The sequence below is a fragment of the Poromitra crassiceps genome, assembly GCF_964638095.1.
Source record: "Poromitra crassiceps genome assembly, chromosome: 12".
Taxonomy (NCBI): Eukaryota; Metazoa; Chordata; class Actinopteri; order Beryciformes; family Melamphaidae; genus Poromitra; species Poromitra crassiceps.
In genome coordinates this window covers 40310418-40322654 of record NC_139632.1, presented here as the reverse complement: position 1 = coordinate 40322654, position 12237 = coordinate 40310418, and the positions used below count along the sequence as shown (strand labels likewise).

The window sequence follows — 12237 nt, the reverse complement described above, 5'->3', positions numbered from 1 at the left end:
CACATTGGGAACGATTGCTTTCGTTCCGTTCCGTGCCCGAGTACGATTGCTCCCCCACTGGTCAGCTTTCACATTACATGATTTCTTCCGCACCCGGGCACGGAACGCAACGTTCAAACTCATGAAAGGAATCACACCTGGGGTCAATTTGGGGACAAGTGTGCTCGGTTCCGCTCCCGGGTCCCGAGTGTGAAACCACCCTTAACTCTTTTCTTTGACTTCTCTTATGTGCTTAGAAAAACGATGTCCCAAACCTACAGACCTTATGAGACTAAATACCTGTTTCCAGTAGTGTTTCTTTTCATTCAGCATACAGGTGCGATTGTGGGGTTGCACACATTCAGTCGATAACGGAATAATCTTTTAAAATATGTTCTTCTTTTTTTCACCTCAAGGATGGACTAAATGCGTATAACCACATTATGCCCAAATCTGTATGCTGGAAATGAATGGTCAAAATACCACAGGACCGGGCGTCCGGGTAGTGTGGCGGTAGATTCCCTGACTACCAACACGAGGGCCGCAGGTTCGCATCCCCGTGTTACCTCCGGCTTGGTCGGGTGTCCATACAGGCACGATTGGCTGTGTCTGCGGGTGGGAAGCCAGATTGAGGGTATGTTTCCTAGATAATATGATTCATGTTATGGTTTAGTATTTTGCTGGAGAAGTGGGCACACCAAAATGCAACAGTGAGTTTGAATTGTCATTATCTTGCACTTTGGAGTTTTCTTTTGTTTTGGTGTTTCGCAGATGAAGAAATTTGCAATGTTATTATAAAGTACCATATAGCAAGGTTTTCATGATGATTTGGATTTTCTTTCTTTCATAATTTCTTTAGCTAAAATGATCCAACATAGTCCACCTGTTACATTCAGACAATCTTTCTGTTGAGTTTATGAATGATCAGATCTTCTATGCATCTTAATACTGCAAGAATTTGAGCCATTGCTCCTCCATGCCTAAGTTATGGTTGAACAAGTTTCATTTGACAAATAACGCAATAGTTTTTCAATGTAGTGTTTGATCTATTACTAGGTATTTTACTTAATGCATAATGAGTGTCATAGAATTGATGATCATATTCATTGGAGTTTGGTTTATAGGTAATCATATCCTAGTGTTTGTTTTGAAAGTGGATTGAAGGGAATTCCAAGAAGTGCTAGAAGCCAAAAAATAATCATCATCAATTTTCAGCATGTGCTTTGCTTTTTCTCCTTTTTAGTTCTTTATTATTTTTCATCTGGAGATGACTGGAGATGTTGTATTATACTGTAAATGTGTTATACAAACTTTGCGTTTGGAAAAAGAGGCACTTTATTGTGACAAAATGCTGTTCTTTATCTGTGAGGGGTTGTTGGTTGCATGCGTTTGTTTTAAAGGGTTATTTATAGCATGGCAGTGGGATAGGAACGATAAAACCATCAGCGTGGTGTTGTTTTGTTCTTAGTTTATTAATGTTTGTTTCCATTTTTTTGGATTTGTAAAAAGAAAAGGAGGACTTATAGCCTTAAATGCACCACTTGAAGTTTTGCTGAATAGTTGTGAAAAACTCTTGTTTCAGCACTGTGTAAAATAAATGGCTTTTACAAACCGGACTGAGTGAAAGTGATGTTCAGTCATGTCACTGAAGGGCCTGGATGCAGGCATCAAATATTTGGACTGTCAAGTAGGCTAACACTGAATGTGTTGTAGGCTATTGGTTGGTGTGGAGGTAGTACCCTCATGATGGGTTAGGCCATTGTTGGCTAGGTAGGTTTGTTCGCATTGTTATAAATGTGTTATAAATGTCCATAAATGCTATGAAACTTGGCTGGGGGGGGGGGGGGGGGGTGTTGGGGCTTATATCAAGGATTTGCACACTTGAGTACCTACAGTCATTTCTGGCCCCGGGAAAATACAAATTGCACTCATAACATGCTAGGGACCAAAAATGGCTGAGTCATTTTTCCATTAAGAACCATTATAAACTGCAAAAAAGTGCTATTTTTGGCCCCCCCCAGACACTTTTTACAAAAATATTTTTTTCCTCCAGACTTTTTGGACTTAAGGCTTCACAATTTTAGTTTTTAGTATTTTTCCGCAGCTTGCAACATTTTCTCATGTTTTGCAGGCAATTTTGCTTGCTCAAAAAACAAACTACAGGTACAAAGATAAAACTGGTCATTCTCACCTCACTCTCTCCATACATACACAAGGACACTTTCACCCATCTACACCCACACACACGCACACGCGCGCGCACACACACACACACACACACATGTCCCTACAACTTTGATGCCATGAGAAAACTTGAGCTGACTTTGATGTGTTATTCAAAAAGGGTTTACTAGTCTGGACTGAGGAGAGGAATAAAGCTGGTGAATACAGAGTGTGTGGTACTAGCCTATCTTTAGACAGACGTAAGTAATAGGCTACAGTAGGCTATAATGTGAAATTGAAGTGACAGCAGTGAGCAAACCTGAATTGACCAGTATGCAACAGAAGAACATTTCCTTCTCCTAAATCTAAACTACGCAGAGAGAAATAGCCTAATTGAAAGACAACGTATTCATGCTGAAGTGATGTCACATTAATGATCTGCCTATATGAACCAAAAAGGGTCAAACTCCCTGCACATGAGGAACTCAGCCAACAGCTTGTTGTTTTAGGACTGCTCTAAAGTAATCAGCGTCAAGTGCAGGAAGTTTCTCAGGTCCAGCAGGAATCTCACTTCCGGTTTAGTGATTTAGCCTTCAAAGTAAAAGCATGATAAAGTTCGGTAGAATTATAGAAAAGTAGAAATCTAACTATGAGACCCAACGTAACGACAGACATAAGAACACTAAGATGAACCTCTAGTTTAATGTTTGAATGAAAATAGAGCAGCAGAACAAATACAAAGGAGACGGTGTGTTATTTCTTGAAATGCTTTATACACAAATAGCTAAATTTGGGCAAGTGTAAAAAAAAAATTAAGTGGCTTATATCAGGGATTCCCAACCTTTTTTGGCTTGTGACCCTACTTTGACGTCACAAAAATCTAGGGACCCGAGACATTCAAATTCTGGTAGGCTACACCATCTATAAATTATCATCAGGGATGTCACATAGTATGCTTCTTTTTCCTCGCAGAATTTTGACTTTAATCTGATAATTCTGACTTTAATCTCAAAACTGACTTTTTACTCAAAATTCTGACAGTAACTCGGAATTCTGACTTTAATCTCAGAATTCTGACCCTATTTGAATCCCAGGCGACCCCACTTAAGGTCGTGACCCTATGGTTGGGAACCACTGATGGTCGATTCACAGTATACTTCTTTATTTAATGGGAAACCTTATTAAAACTGTATTTACCTTGTTTTAAGCACAGGGTGTGTGCAGAAAACTCCAGCTCACGCTGGTCAATAGACAGTACCTCTCACCTGATTATGGTCTCTTGGAAGACATCAAGAGAAAATATCATCAAGCTATAGGTGACCCATTATGCAAATGCATGGATGCATGCATGCAACGATTGATTTTGGATTTTTAATATACTTTTTGAAATTGGTTCATTTCAATGGCCTTTCAGTGGTCTGAGAATGGTCTGAGAGTGGTCTGATAGTGGTCTGAAATGTTGTGGACAGAAATGTCCACAACAACCACAACAATCAAATTTACACACATCTGACTGAAAGAGCATTTTCCTATGACAGATGGAGTATGCACCTACATGTATATACTGAGTTTGATTTGCAACGATTGAGTTAGATATATATAGCCAATAGCTATATATACAGTATACAGTATATATATATATATATATATATATATATATATATATATATATATATATATATATATATATATATATATATATATATATATATTTAGTTTGAATGAAAAATCCTGACCGGAAGTCAAATTCATGCTCAGAAATTCCTGCTCACTTCACGCTGGTGCCATAACCGAGATGTCCATGGTCCCCACGCACGGCCTCAACAAATACATTCCACCCGGTAATATTTTCTAATTTAGCGCCATGACAGCCAGGTCCACAGATGAAGAAGCCCATTGTTGTTTGATCAAACAAAACAGTGGACCAGACAGATGACAGTGTGAGACCTGAATTTGTCCGCTAGGGGGAGTGTTACCTTGGAGAGAGAGGGTGTGTGCGTTCCCGCAGCAACAGGGAAGATGGCAGCTCTCACCCAGGTAAAGATGCAGCTTTTTCTACAATACACTTTTAACTTTAGGCAATGTGAAGTCGTAGCATGACACACTGTCTGTCATTCATGACATTGCGTTTTAATTTAATTTTCAGCATGATATCCGCTCCCTTTGAAATGCAGCTAGAGACAGTCAGCTGGTCAGACGAGGCCTTATTCATGTATTCCCGTTAGATAGCGGGGCTGGTTAGCGTTTTAGGTTAGCATTAGCTGTTGTCTGATAAATTGTTGCTATTTGCCTCCAGCATAGCATTCAGGCCATTTTCTATTTACGAATTTCAATATAATATACACATTGTACAACGTAGGCACGGGCTGGCTCGTGCACGCACATTTGACAAAGCATGAGAAAGTGGGCAACGTTAGATGCTTTTAAGATAGCTAACCTTAGCTGGCCTAGCTTTGATAACAAGCAGTGTGGTGAGGATGCAGGCGCACAGAGGGGCGTCTGTGAGATAGCAGGCTAATAACGTTACAGCCAGGCTAACGTCCTCAACTAACCTGTGCTGAGCTAACGTTACAACCAGGCTAAACTCAACTAACCCTGGCTGAGCTAACGTTACAGCCAGGCTAACCTCAACTTAACCCGGGCTGAGCTTTGATGAATGATGCTGTTGTGAGCTGGTTACAAGCATGTATCAAAAGCGTGTTTGCCTGCTATTGGCGAGGTTTTAACGCAACCACAACGATCACAAGCTATTGCCAGTACGGTCCCTTTAAGTGCTTTTATCTGTTACTGAACTGATACTAGCTATATAGTTGAGGGAGATAGCCCTTCATTGCACTAATGTAACAAGATATTGGCTGTTTGATGGCTGTTTTATTGATCCAAACTACTACTGTTGGTGAGGCTCTTTCATGAAAATCTCACTGGTCAGAGATGCAATGAATGAGGCCACATCTGGAGTTAATATTTCAGCTGGTAAGTTTGGCTGTGGCAGGATCAATCAGAATAGCTGGGGAAATGCTGAAAACACTGCTAGTAGTGGTTTCCACATGTTATCATCAGCTAGTCACTGAAGGAAACATGCTTGTGTGGATTGGAAGGGGTTGATATCTTGTCTAATAACAGCCCTCTCTCCCCCATAGTTGTCAAGTGGGAACCCTGTATATGAGAACTTTTACAGACAGGTAAGTTGGTGGTAATGGAAAGCATGTTGTTTCTACACTGTACAAGAAGCTGTAATAACAGCATAGTACATGTGATGTAACCTGGGCTATATCACAGTTTTATGAAAGCAGTTATGTCAACTCTGCTTATTTACCCTACCTTGTTTTGAGAGGAGAGTTCAGTATGAAGGGAAAAACAAGAGCTGTAAAGATGCCACGGTGTACTTCAGACTGTGTGTGTGTGTGTGTGTGTGTGTGTGTGTGTGTGCGTGTGCGTGCGCGTGCGTGCGTGCGTGTGCGCGTGTGTGTGTACGTGTGTGTTTCAAGGTGGATCCTGGGAATACAGGGAGAGTAGGACCGACAGAAGCTGCCTTGTTCTTAAAGAAGTCTGGACTCCCTGACATCACATTGGGAAAGGTGAATACTGGCTAAAAGCTGGACTGTACTGTATGCTTTCTGTTTAGCGGGCTGACTGAAGGCTACCAAAGAAATGGTCGCCCATCTGTATTAGTCTGCCATGATGTTTCCAGCCCCAAATCCCATGGATTTGTAATAATTAGGGAGACTGACAGTGACTTTAAGCCTGTGCAAATCTGCCATATCTGTGTAATTTGTGAAGTAAACCTGCACAAATGACCCCCTGTATTTTTGAAAGAAGGGGGCCGCTGAAACTTCTAATCCTGTGCGAATCAAAGTGTCATTTCAGCTGTGATTTTGGTTTTGGCGTGGAATCTATAGAGGAAGTGCCGTCACTTTCAGTGCATGGTGTCATGTTGGGGAGTGCGCAACGTTTGGCCCTTAATCGCTGGTACACTGACTACACTCCCACAGGGCTTCACACACAGAGGATGCGTTCTGAAACGCTACACGAGGGGGAAAAAGAGAACTAGGGACACCAGATGCATTGCATCTAGGGATGCACCGATATGAAAATTTTGGCCGATGCCGATAACCGATATTAACATTGCTGTTATGGCCGATAACCGATATTTACCGATGTCGATATGATCTGTATAAAACCACATTTTTATGATCATCACATTTTGTACATACTGAAAAACACATGTTAACACTGAATTTGAAAAAGTTATGCATTTCTTTATTTGCAAAGCCTTTGGAAAAGCCCATAAATCATAGATTTACTGCATTATTTCATATCAATGTGAAGAATTTGGCTGATAATGATAACCGATATTAACATTGCAACATCTGACCGATACCGATATGACCGATATGTTAAAAAATCGGCCGATACTGGCCGATACCGATATGATTGCCGATATATCGTGCATCCCTAATTGCATCCCTTTTACACTAACTGTCAAATCTTTCAATCACATTTCTTGTTTGTGACACAGAAGTAGTAATGGAGGAAATGTACTTTCTGTTATTGTGATTGTATGTATGGGGGAGCAAACAGTTTATTGGTAGACCATTGAGGATCCACACACACTTTCTCTCCCTCACTTGGTAAAGAAGCAGAAAAAGGAGAATGAATATAGAGTGACTTGGACAATTGTCTGTCTGTGAATTTGATAAAGACACTGTAAAACAATAAATATTGACGGACAGGAAATGGGTGGATGCTCCATTAGCAAAGGCAGTAACATGACTTCTTACTCAGAGACACGCGGAGATACTCCCAGAGGAATATGACAGGAAAGCGAAAGGATGGCGGTCTTACCGGTCTATATGGTGTCTCTCTGCTGGGAAGCGATGACGACATGCTTCTCCCGTCTTGGCTGCACTCTCTGTTCTATTAGCGTAATTGGAAACAGGCATTTTCACTGTATTACTTTTGCCTGCAGGATTTTCCGTGTGTGTGTGTGTGTGTGTGTGTGTGTGTGTTTTAAGAGGCTTACCTGCCTGCTGACATCATGAGTGCAGCAGGTCTGATGTGGTTTTGGTGTTCTGAAATCCGCATTAGGATATTGGAAACTGTTCAACGCAATCAAGGCAAAGACAATACTGGAAGTGGTCAGGCTTGAACCAGGTCCACCAGTTGATTATCTAGCCACTCGGTCTCTACCCGGCTGCATCACAATCGCAGCCATGTCATTGTCATACAGTGCTTGTATGTTGTCATACAGTGCTTGTATGTTGTCATACAGTGCTTGCTAATCCTGTTGTTTGTGTTTCAGATCTGGGATTTGGCAGACCCCGATGGCAAAGGCTATCTGGACAAACAGGTAGGGAATAGATCACTCCCTGAGCTTAACCAGAGTATGACAAATTAGCTGAGTTACTCTGTGTGTGTGTGTGTGTGTGTGTGTGTGTGTGTGTGTGTGTGTGTGTGTGTGTGTGTGTGTGTGTGTGTGTGTGTGTGTGTGCGTGCGTGCGTGCGCGCGCGCACGTATGTGCGTACGTACGTACATGTTAATTATCTCAGTGAGGGGGAAAAGTGCTGTGTTCCATTTGCACTAGGTACTCGTAATTTCCCAGTTCTTACGCCCCCCTGTGACGTCACCTAAACTGGGATTTCCTACTTCGAAAGTCGGGGGGAACCTCACCAACCTCGACCTTAAATTCCAAGATGGCAGCTCCTGCAGGCGCAGCAACAGTAGTGAAAACTGTAGTAATACACTATTTACACAATTTATTAGCACTTCTGTCTTATTTGTGTCTCATTAAATCAGTTGTCCACACAGTACTCGCTAACTTCCGTCTGTGCACAATGTTGCTGCGGAGTTTGTATCTGCAAAGTACTGCTTAATGTGTCGTTATCAACCGTTATTGCTAACAATGGCTAACCTGGTAGAGCTAGCCCTGGCTGATTTTCCTCCTGTTTCACTGGAACGCGGTCAACTCGGGTGTGATATCATTCCCAGCTGGGAATGACACAATCCCAGGGTTCAGAGGCAAATGGAACGCAGAATTAGAGAGGCTTGGTGAGCGACACTGACTCTGGTCCTCTCTCTCTCTCTCTCTCTCTCTCTCTCTCTCTCTCTCTCTCTCTCTCTCTCTCTCTCTCTCTCTCTCTCTCTCTCTCTCTCTCTCAGGGGTTTTATGTAGCTCTGCGGCTGGTGGCCTGCGCTCAGAGCGGACAGGAGGTCAGTCTGTCCAGCTTCAACCTCACAGTCCCTCCCCCAAAGTTTGTAAGTATGGTTCATATAATCCACATATTTATGTTTGTCCATAGAAACTTAAAGGTGTAGTTAGATCTGTACGTGGAATCCACGGCAGACATCACTGCAGGCATTTTCTACTCATTACCAATGTAAACAAGCCGTCTCTACATCCTTTTCTCGACGCGCACGCTATGGCACACTGTAGGTCTTTGTAGCGCACACTGTAGGTCTTTGTAGCAAAGGTTCAGTCTGTCAGCTTGAGAGAAGAAAAGGCTCCAGTGAATCCAGCGGACTGGAGAGACGTTAGTCTTCTGAGAAGTTCTGACAGCCATGCTTGTCTCTTTGTTTGTAGAAGGACACCAGCAGTCCGTCTCTAAGCAGCACAGTTTCCGCCTCCGGCGAGCCACACTGGGCTGTCAGGGTGAGCGGAAGTACACGCGCGCGCATGCACACACGCGCACACACACACACACACACGCGCACGCACACACACGCGCGCACACACACACACACACACACACACACACACACACACACACACACACACACACACACACACACACGCGTGCGCATGCACACACGCGCACACACACACACACACACACACACACACAAACATGCACATGTAGTAGAATAAGCACTGTCTGTCACACTTAGAAATGTTTTACATTCATCCAGAGAGTTAAAGGGGAGTATCACTCAATCTCCAAAGTCCTAGAGAGACAGTCCACACGTCTGGGAACGCCCATACAGGCTCTAGGAACGCCCACAATAGACGCTGGTTAGCTGGCTCAGCCTGGCTGGGGGCGTGGTCAAGGTGGGGTAAAAACCCCCATTCTATCCATTCAGCAAAGTTAGAATTTAGCTGATAGCCCAGCCCAGGCGGACACGATCGGGTATTTAACCACCGCAGTAAACGCACATCTGAGCAGACGTCTTGTGTTCTGCTCTAGAACCCCCAAACCTGTAGTTTAGAGCCGCAGCACTGTCTTTTGGTGAGTCAGCCCATGAGATATCGGCGGTTTTACCCCACTCGCGCGCCAGCTGTTTAACATTTTGTGGGCGTTCCCATTCCCAGACATGCGGACTGTCTCTATGTGTGACTGTACAGAATGCTGTTCATTTCGGAGCCAGCGAGGGTATTGCCTTGCTAGAATGTAAACAACATAACATAAAAAATTGAATTACAAAGTGACAATAATATGATTTGGATGGAGCGCTTATGAAATTGTGAATGGGCAACTAAGCCATCACATTTGCGATTACTACAGCAGAATAAAATGGAGCTAATATCACAGTTCGTTTCTATTTTCATTCCTTTTTATAAATAGTCCCATCCCTAGTAACAGGAGATTTGATTTGTGCATTCAAAGTCTTTTACTTTTACAGTATAACCAAATACAAGTCTCACTTCATTGGTTAGATACCGTCCCTATGCAATCATTGACCTTATCAAATGACTTCAATCCACTCAGGCAAAAGAGAGAGAATGCCAGCGGAGCAGAGAACTCAATGCCACAGTTGCAGATGAGGGCTTTTCGATCACTGGTTTTGTGTGTTTCTTTCTAGCCTGAGGAAAAGAGTAAATTTGATGGGATATTTGAAAGCCTGTCTCCAGTCAACGGACTGCTGTCAGGAGAAAAGGTCAAACCAGTCCTCATCAACTCCAAGCTACCTCTGGACATCCTTGGGAAGGTAATGATCATCGTTTTTTAAATTCCTTAAAATAATTTGTACATTGTTGGCTTCAAGGTCTCAGAGTAAAGTACTGAAAAGAATCACCTGGGCGAGCACATCATATCATAAGCACATTTCTTTGCACATGCATACTCAGTAGGGGTGGGGGGGGGAATCGATTCACCTAAGTATCGCGATTTTTAATGTCACAATTTTTTGAATCGATCTTTTATTCCAGAATCGATAATCGCAAAAAAAAAAAAGATTTGGTGCTTGCAGTCAGGCCACTCACTGAACAGCAGGCCAGGCGCCGCCTACTGGTTTACTAGTGGTTTTATTACCGTACTTTATTAGTTAGTCTGAAGTAATAATTACACTTCAGGGTTAAAGTGGGTGCATCTCATTGTAAAATTGGACTTCAAACGGCCCAAATCTGGCTTCAAACGGCCCAAATTGGGCTTCAAACGGCCCAAATTTCACGCGCGTCGGCCCATATCGGCCTGGCCTGCTTGGTATCTAATGCCCGGCCTGAATTATGATCCCAGTCCGCCCCTGTTTTTAACTATATCGCCCAGCCCTACTCATGATATATAATATACAGTCTCTAGTGTATGATTCAACTTTTCCCATGTTCTAATCTAGTGTAAAAAAGCAAACAAACTGAAAAAAGAAAAGAAAAAAATAAACAAAAATCTCAATAAATCGTAATATCGAATCGCAATAATCGTAGAATTGCAATACTTAAGAATAGCAATATAAATCGAATCGGCACCCAAGAATCGTGATAGTATCGAATCGGGAGATAAGTGAATCGCCACAGCCCTAATACTCAGTCTGTTTACCGAAAGTTGTTCTCCGTAAATACAAAGCAGCAACAATGACACTCTGCTACAACAACAACAACATCATTATTTTGTGTTCTCCTTGTTTCTTTTTTTTTATGTAACAAAATAAAGTGTCCACCTTTCCTATCCTGGTGTGCGCCGGAGAAAATATTTGTATTCTTAACATAATTCTTTGTTTCTCACCCGTAGGTTTGGGACCTCAGTGACATAGATAAAGATGGACATCTGGACAGAGACGAGTTTGCGGTGGTGAGTGTTGTTATTACATGCATCATTCTCATATTTATTCACCCCCCCCCCCCCCCATCATTATTTGTGAATCTCATTGCAAAACGCAAGCAGCCAGCGTACCTGTTTTTAGCGACCCGTAAATGCCCATGGAAACCAGGATCTCCTCCCTCCCACCCCTACCCAGGCCATGCACCTGGTGTACCGGGCCCTGGAGAAGGAGGCGGTCCCTGCCCTCCTTCCCTCCTCGCTCATCCCGCTGTCCAAGAGGAAGAAGAGTGTGTGCTCTCTGCCCGGGGGGCCGCCCGGCCTGCCGGCCAGCCCGCCCCCGCCCAAAGACTCTCTGCGCTCCACCCCCTCCCACGGCAGCATGAACTCACTCAACAGCGCCGGGAGCCTGTCGCCCAAACACACGCTCAAGTCCCAACAGGTACATGAAGCATTATGCATTATTGATATGGATTATTACACGACAAAGGGGACAAATTAGGCCACCTGATTTTATTATCATTTTAATTTCCACTGTGGCACTGTGTATTTTAATACCAAAATGGCAAAACGTACAGATATTGTTTTTATTTTTGAACCTGAAATCTGAAACAGATCAGGTTTTTGCAGAATTGGCTCTGGATTGAAAAAGTAATCTCTCTCTCTCTCTCTCTCTCTCTCTCTCTCTCTCTCTCTCTCTCTCTCTCGTGTTCTCCCCCCCCTCTCTCTTGTCTCAGCATTCGGTGAACTGGGTGGTCCCGGTGTCGGAACGCGGTCGCTATGACGACATCTTCCTGAAGACGGACGCCGACATGGACGGCTTTGTGAGCGGACTGGAAGTCAAGGACATCTTCATGCACTCCGGACTTCCTCAGAACCTCCTGGCCCACATATGGTACGGTCGACTTCAGCTTGTGTTTTCAGCTTGCACTCTCTGTTCGGAAAACACAGGCAAATACGGTCGTTAAGTCTCTCTCTGTTGGAAAACACAGGCACCTACCGTAGTATGTCAGGTGTCTTGACAGATTGACAGGCTCGCTGTCTCTCTGACTGCTTCAGTTGGTGACTGCATCTGTCTCCCTCGGCTCTCATTATTCCCAGCCTTGTCCTGTCTGACGGCTGGGTCAC

The 12237-nt window shown here is 43.3% G+C and overlaps 1 protein-coding gene across 1 annotated transcript in view; it reads left to right on the top strand.

The window, feature by feature from the left end:
• Positions 1–4006: 4006 nt before the first annotated feature.
• Positions 4007–12237, top strand: part of eps15l1a (epidermal growth factor receptor pathway substrate 15-like 1a) — a gene marked incomplete at both ends in the record, with an annotated part of 60058 nt that continues 51827 nt past the window's right edge. Inside the window, 11 exons of the mRNA XM_083647392.1 lie at positions 4007–4017; positions 4107–4179; positions 5283–5324; positions 5631–5720; positions 7445–7492; positions 8303–8398; positions 8724–8792; positions 9941–10066; positions 11083–11142; positions 11309–11551; positions 11847–12004. Coding sequence (XP_083503518.1) covers positions 4007–4017; positions 4107–4179; positions 5283–5324; positions 5631–5720; positions 7445–7492; positions 8303–8398; positions 8724–8792; positions 9941–10066; positions 11083–11142; positions 11309–11551; positions 11847–12004 — 1016 coding nt within the window. The remainder of the gene's footprint in view (positions 4018–4106; positions 4180–5282; positions 5325–5630; positions 5721–7444; positions 7493–8302; positions 8399–8723; positions 8793–9940; positions 10067–11082; positions 11143–11308; positions 11552–11846; positions 12005–12237) is intronic.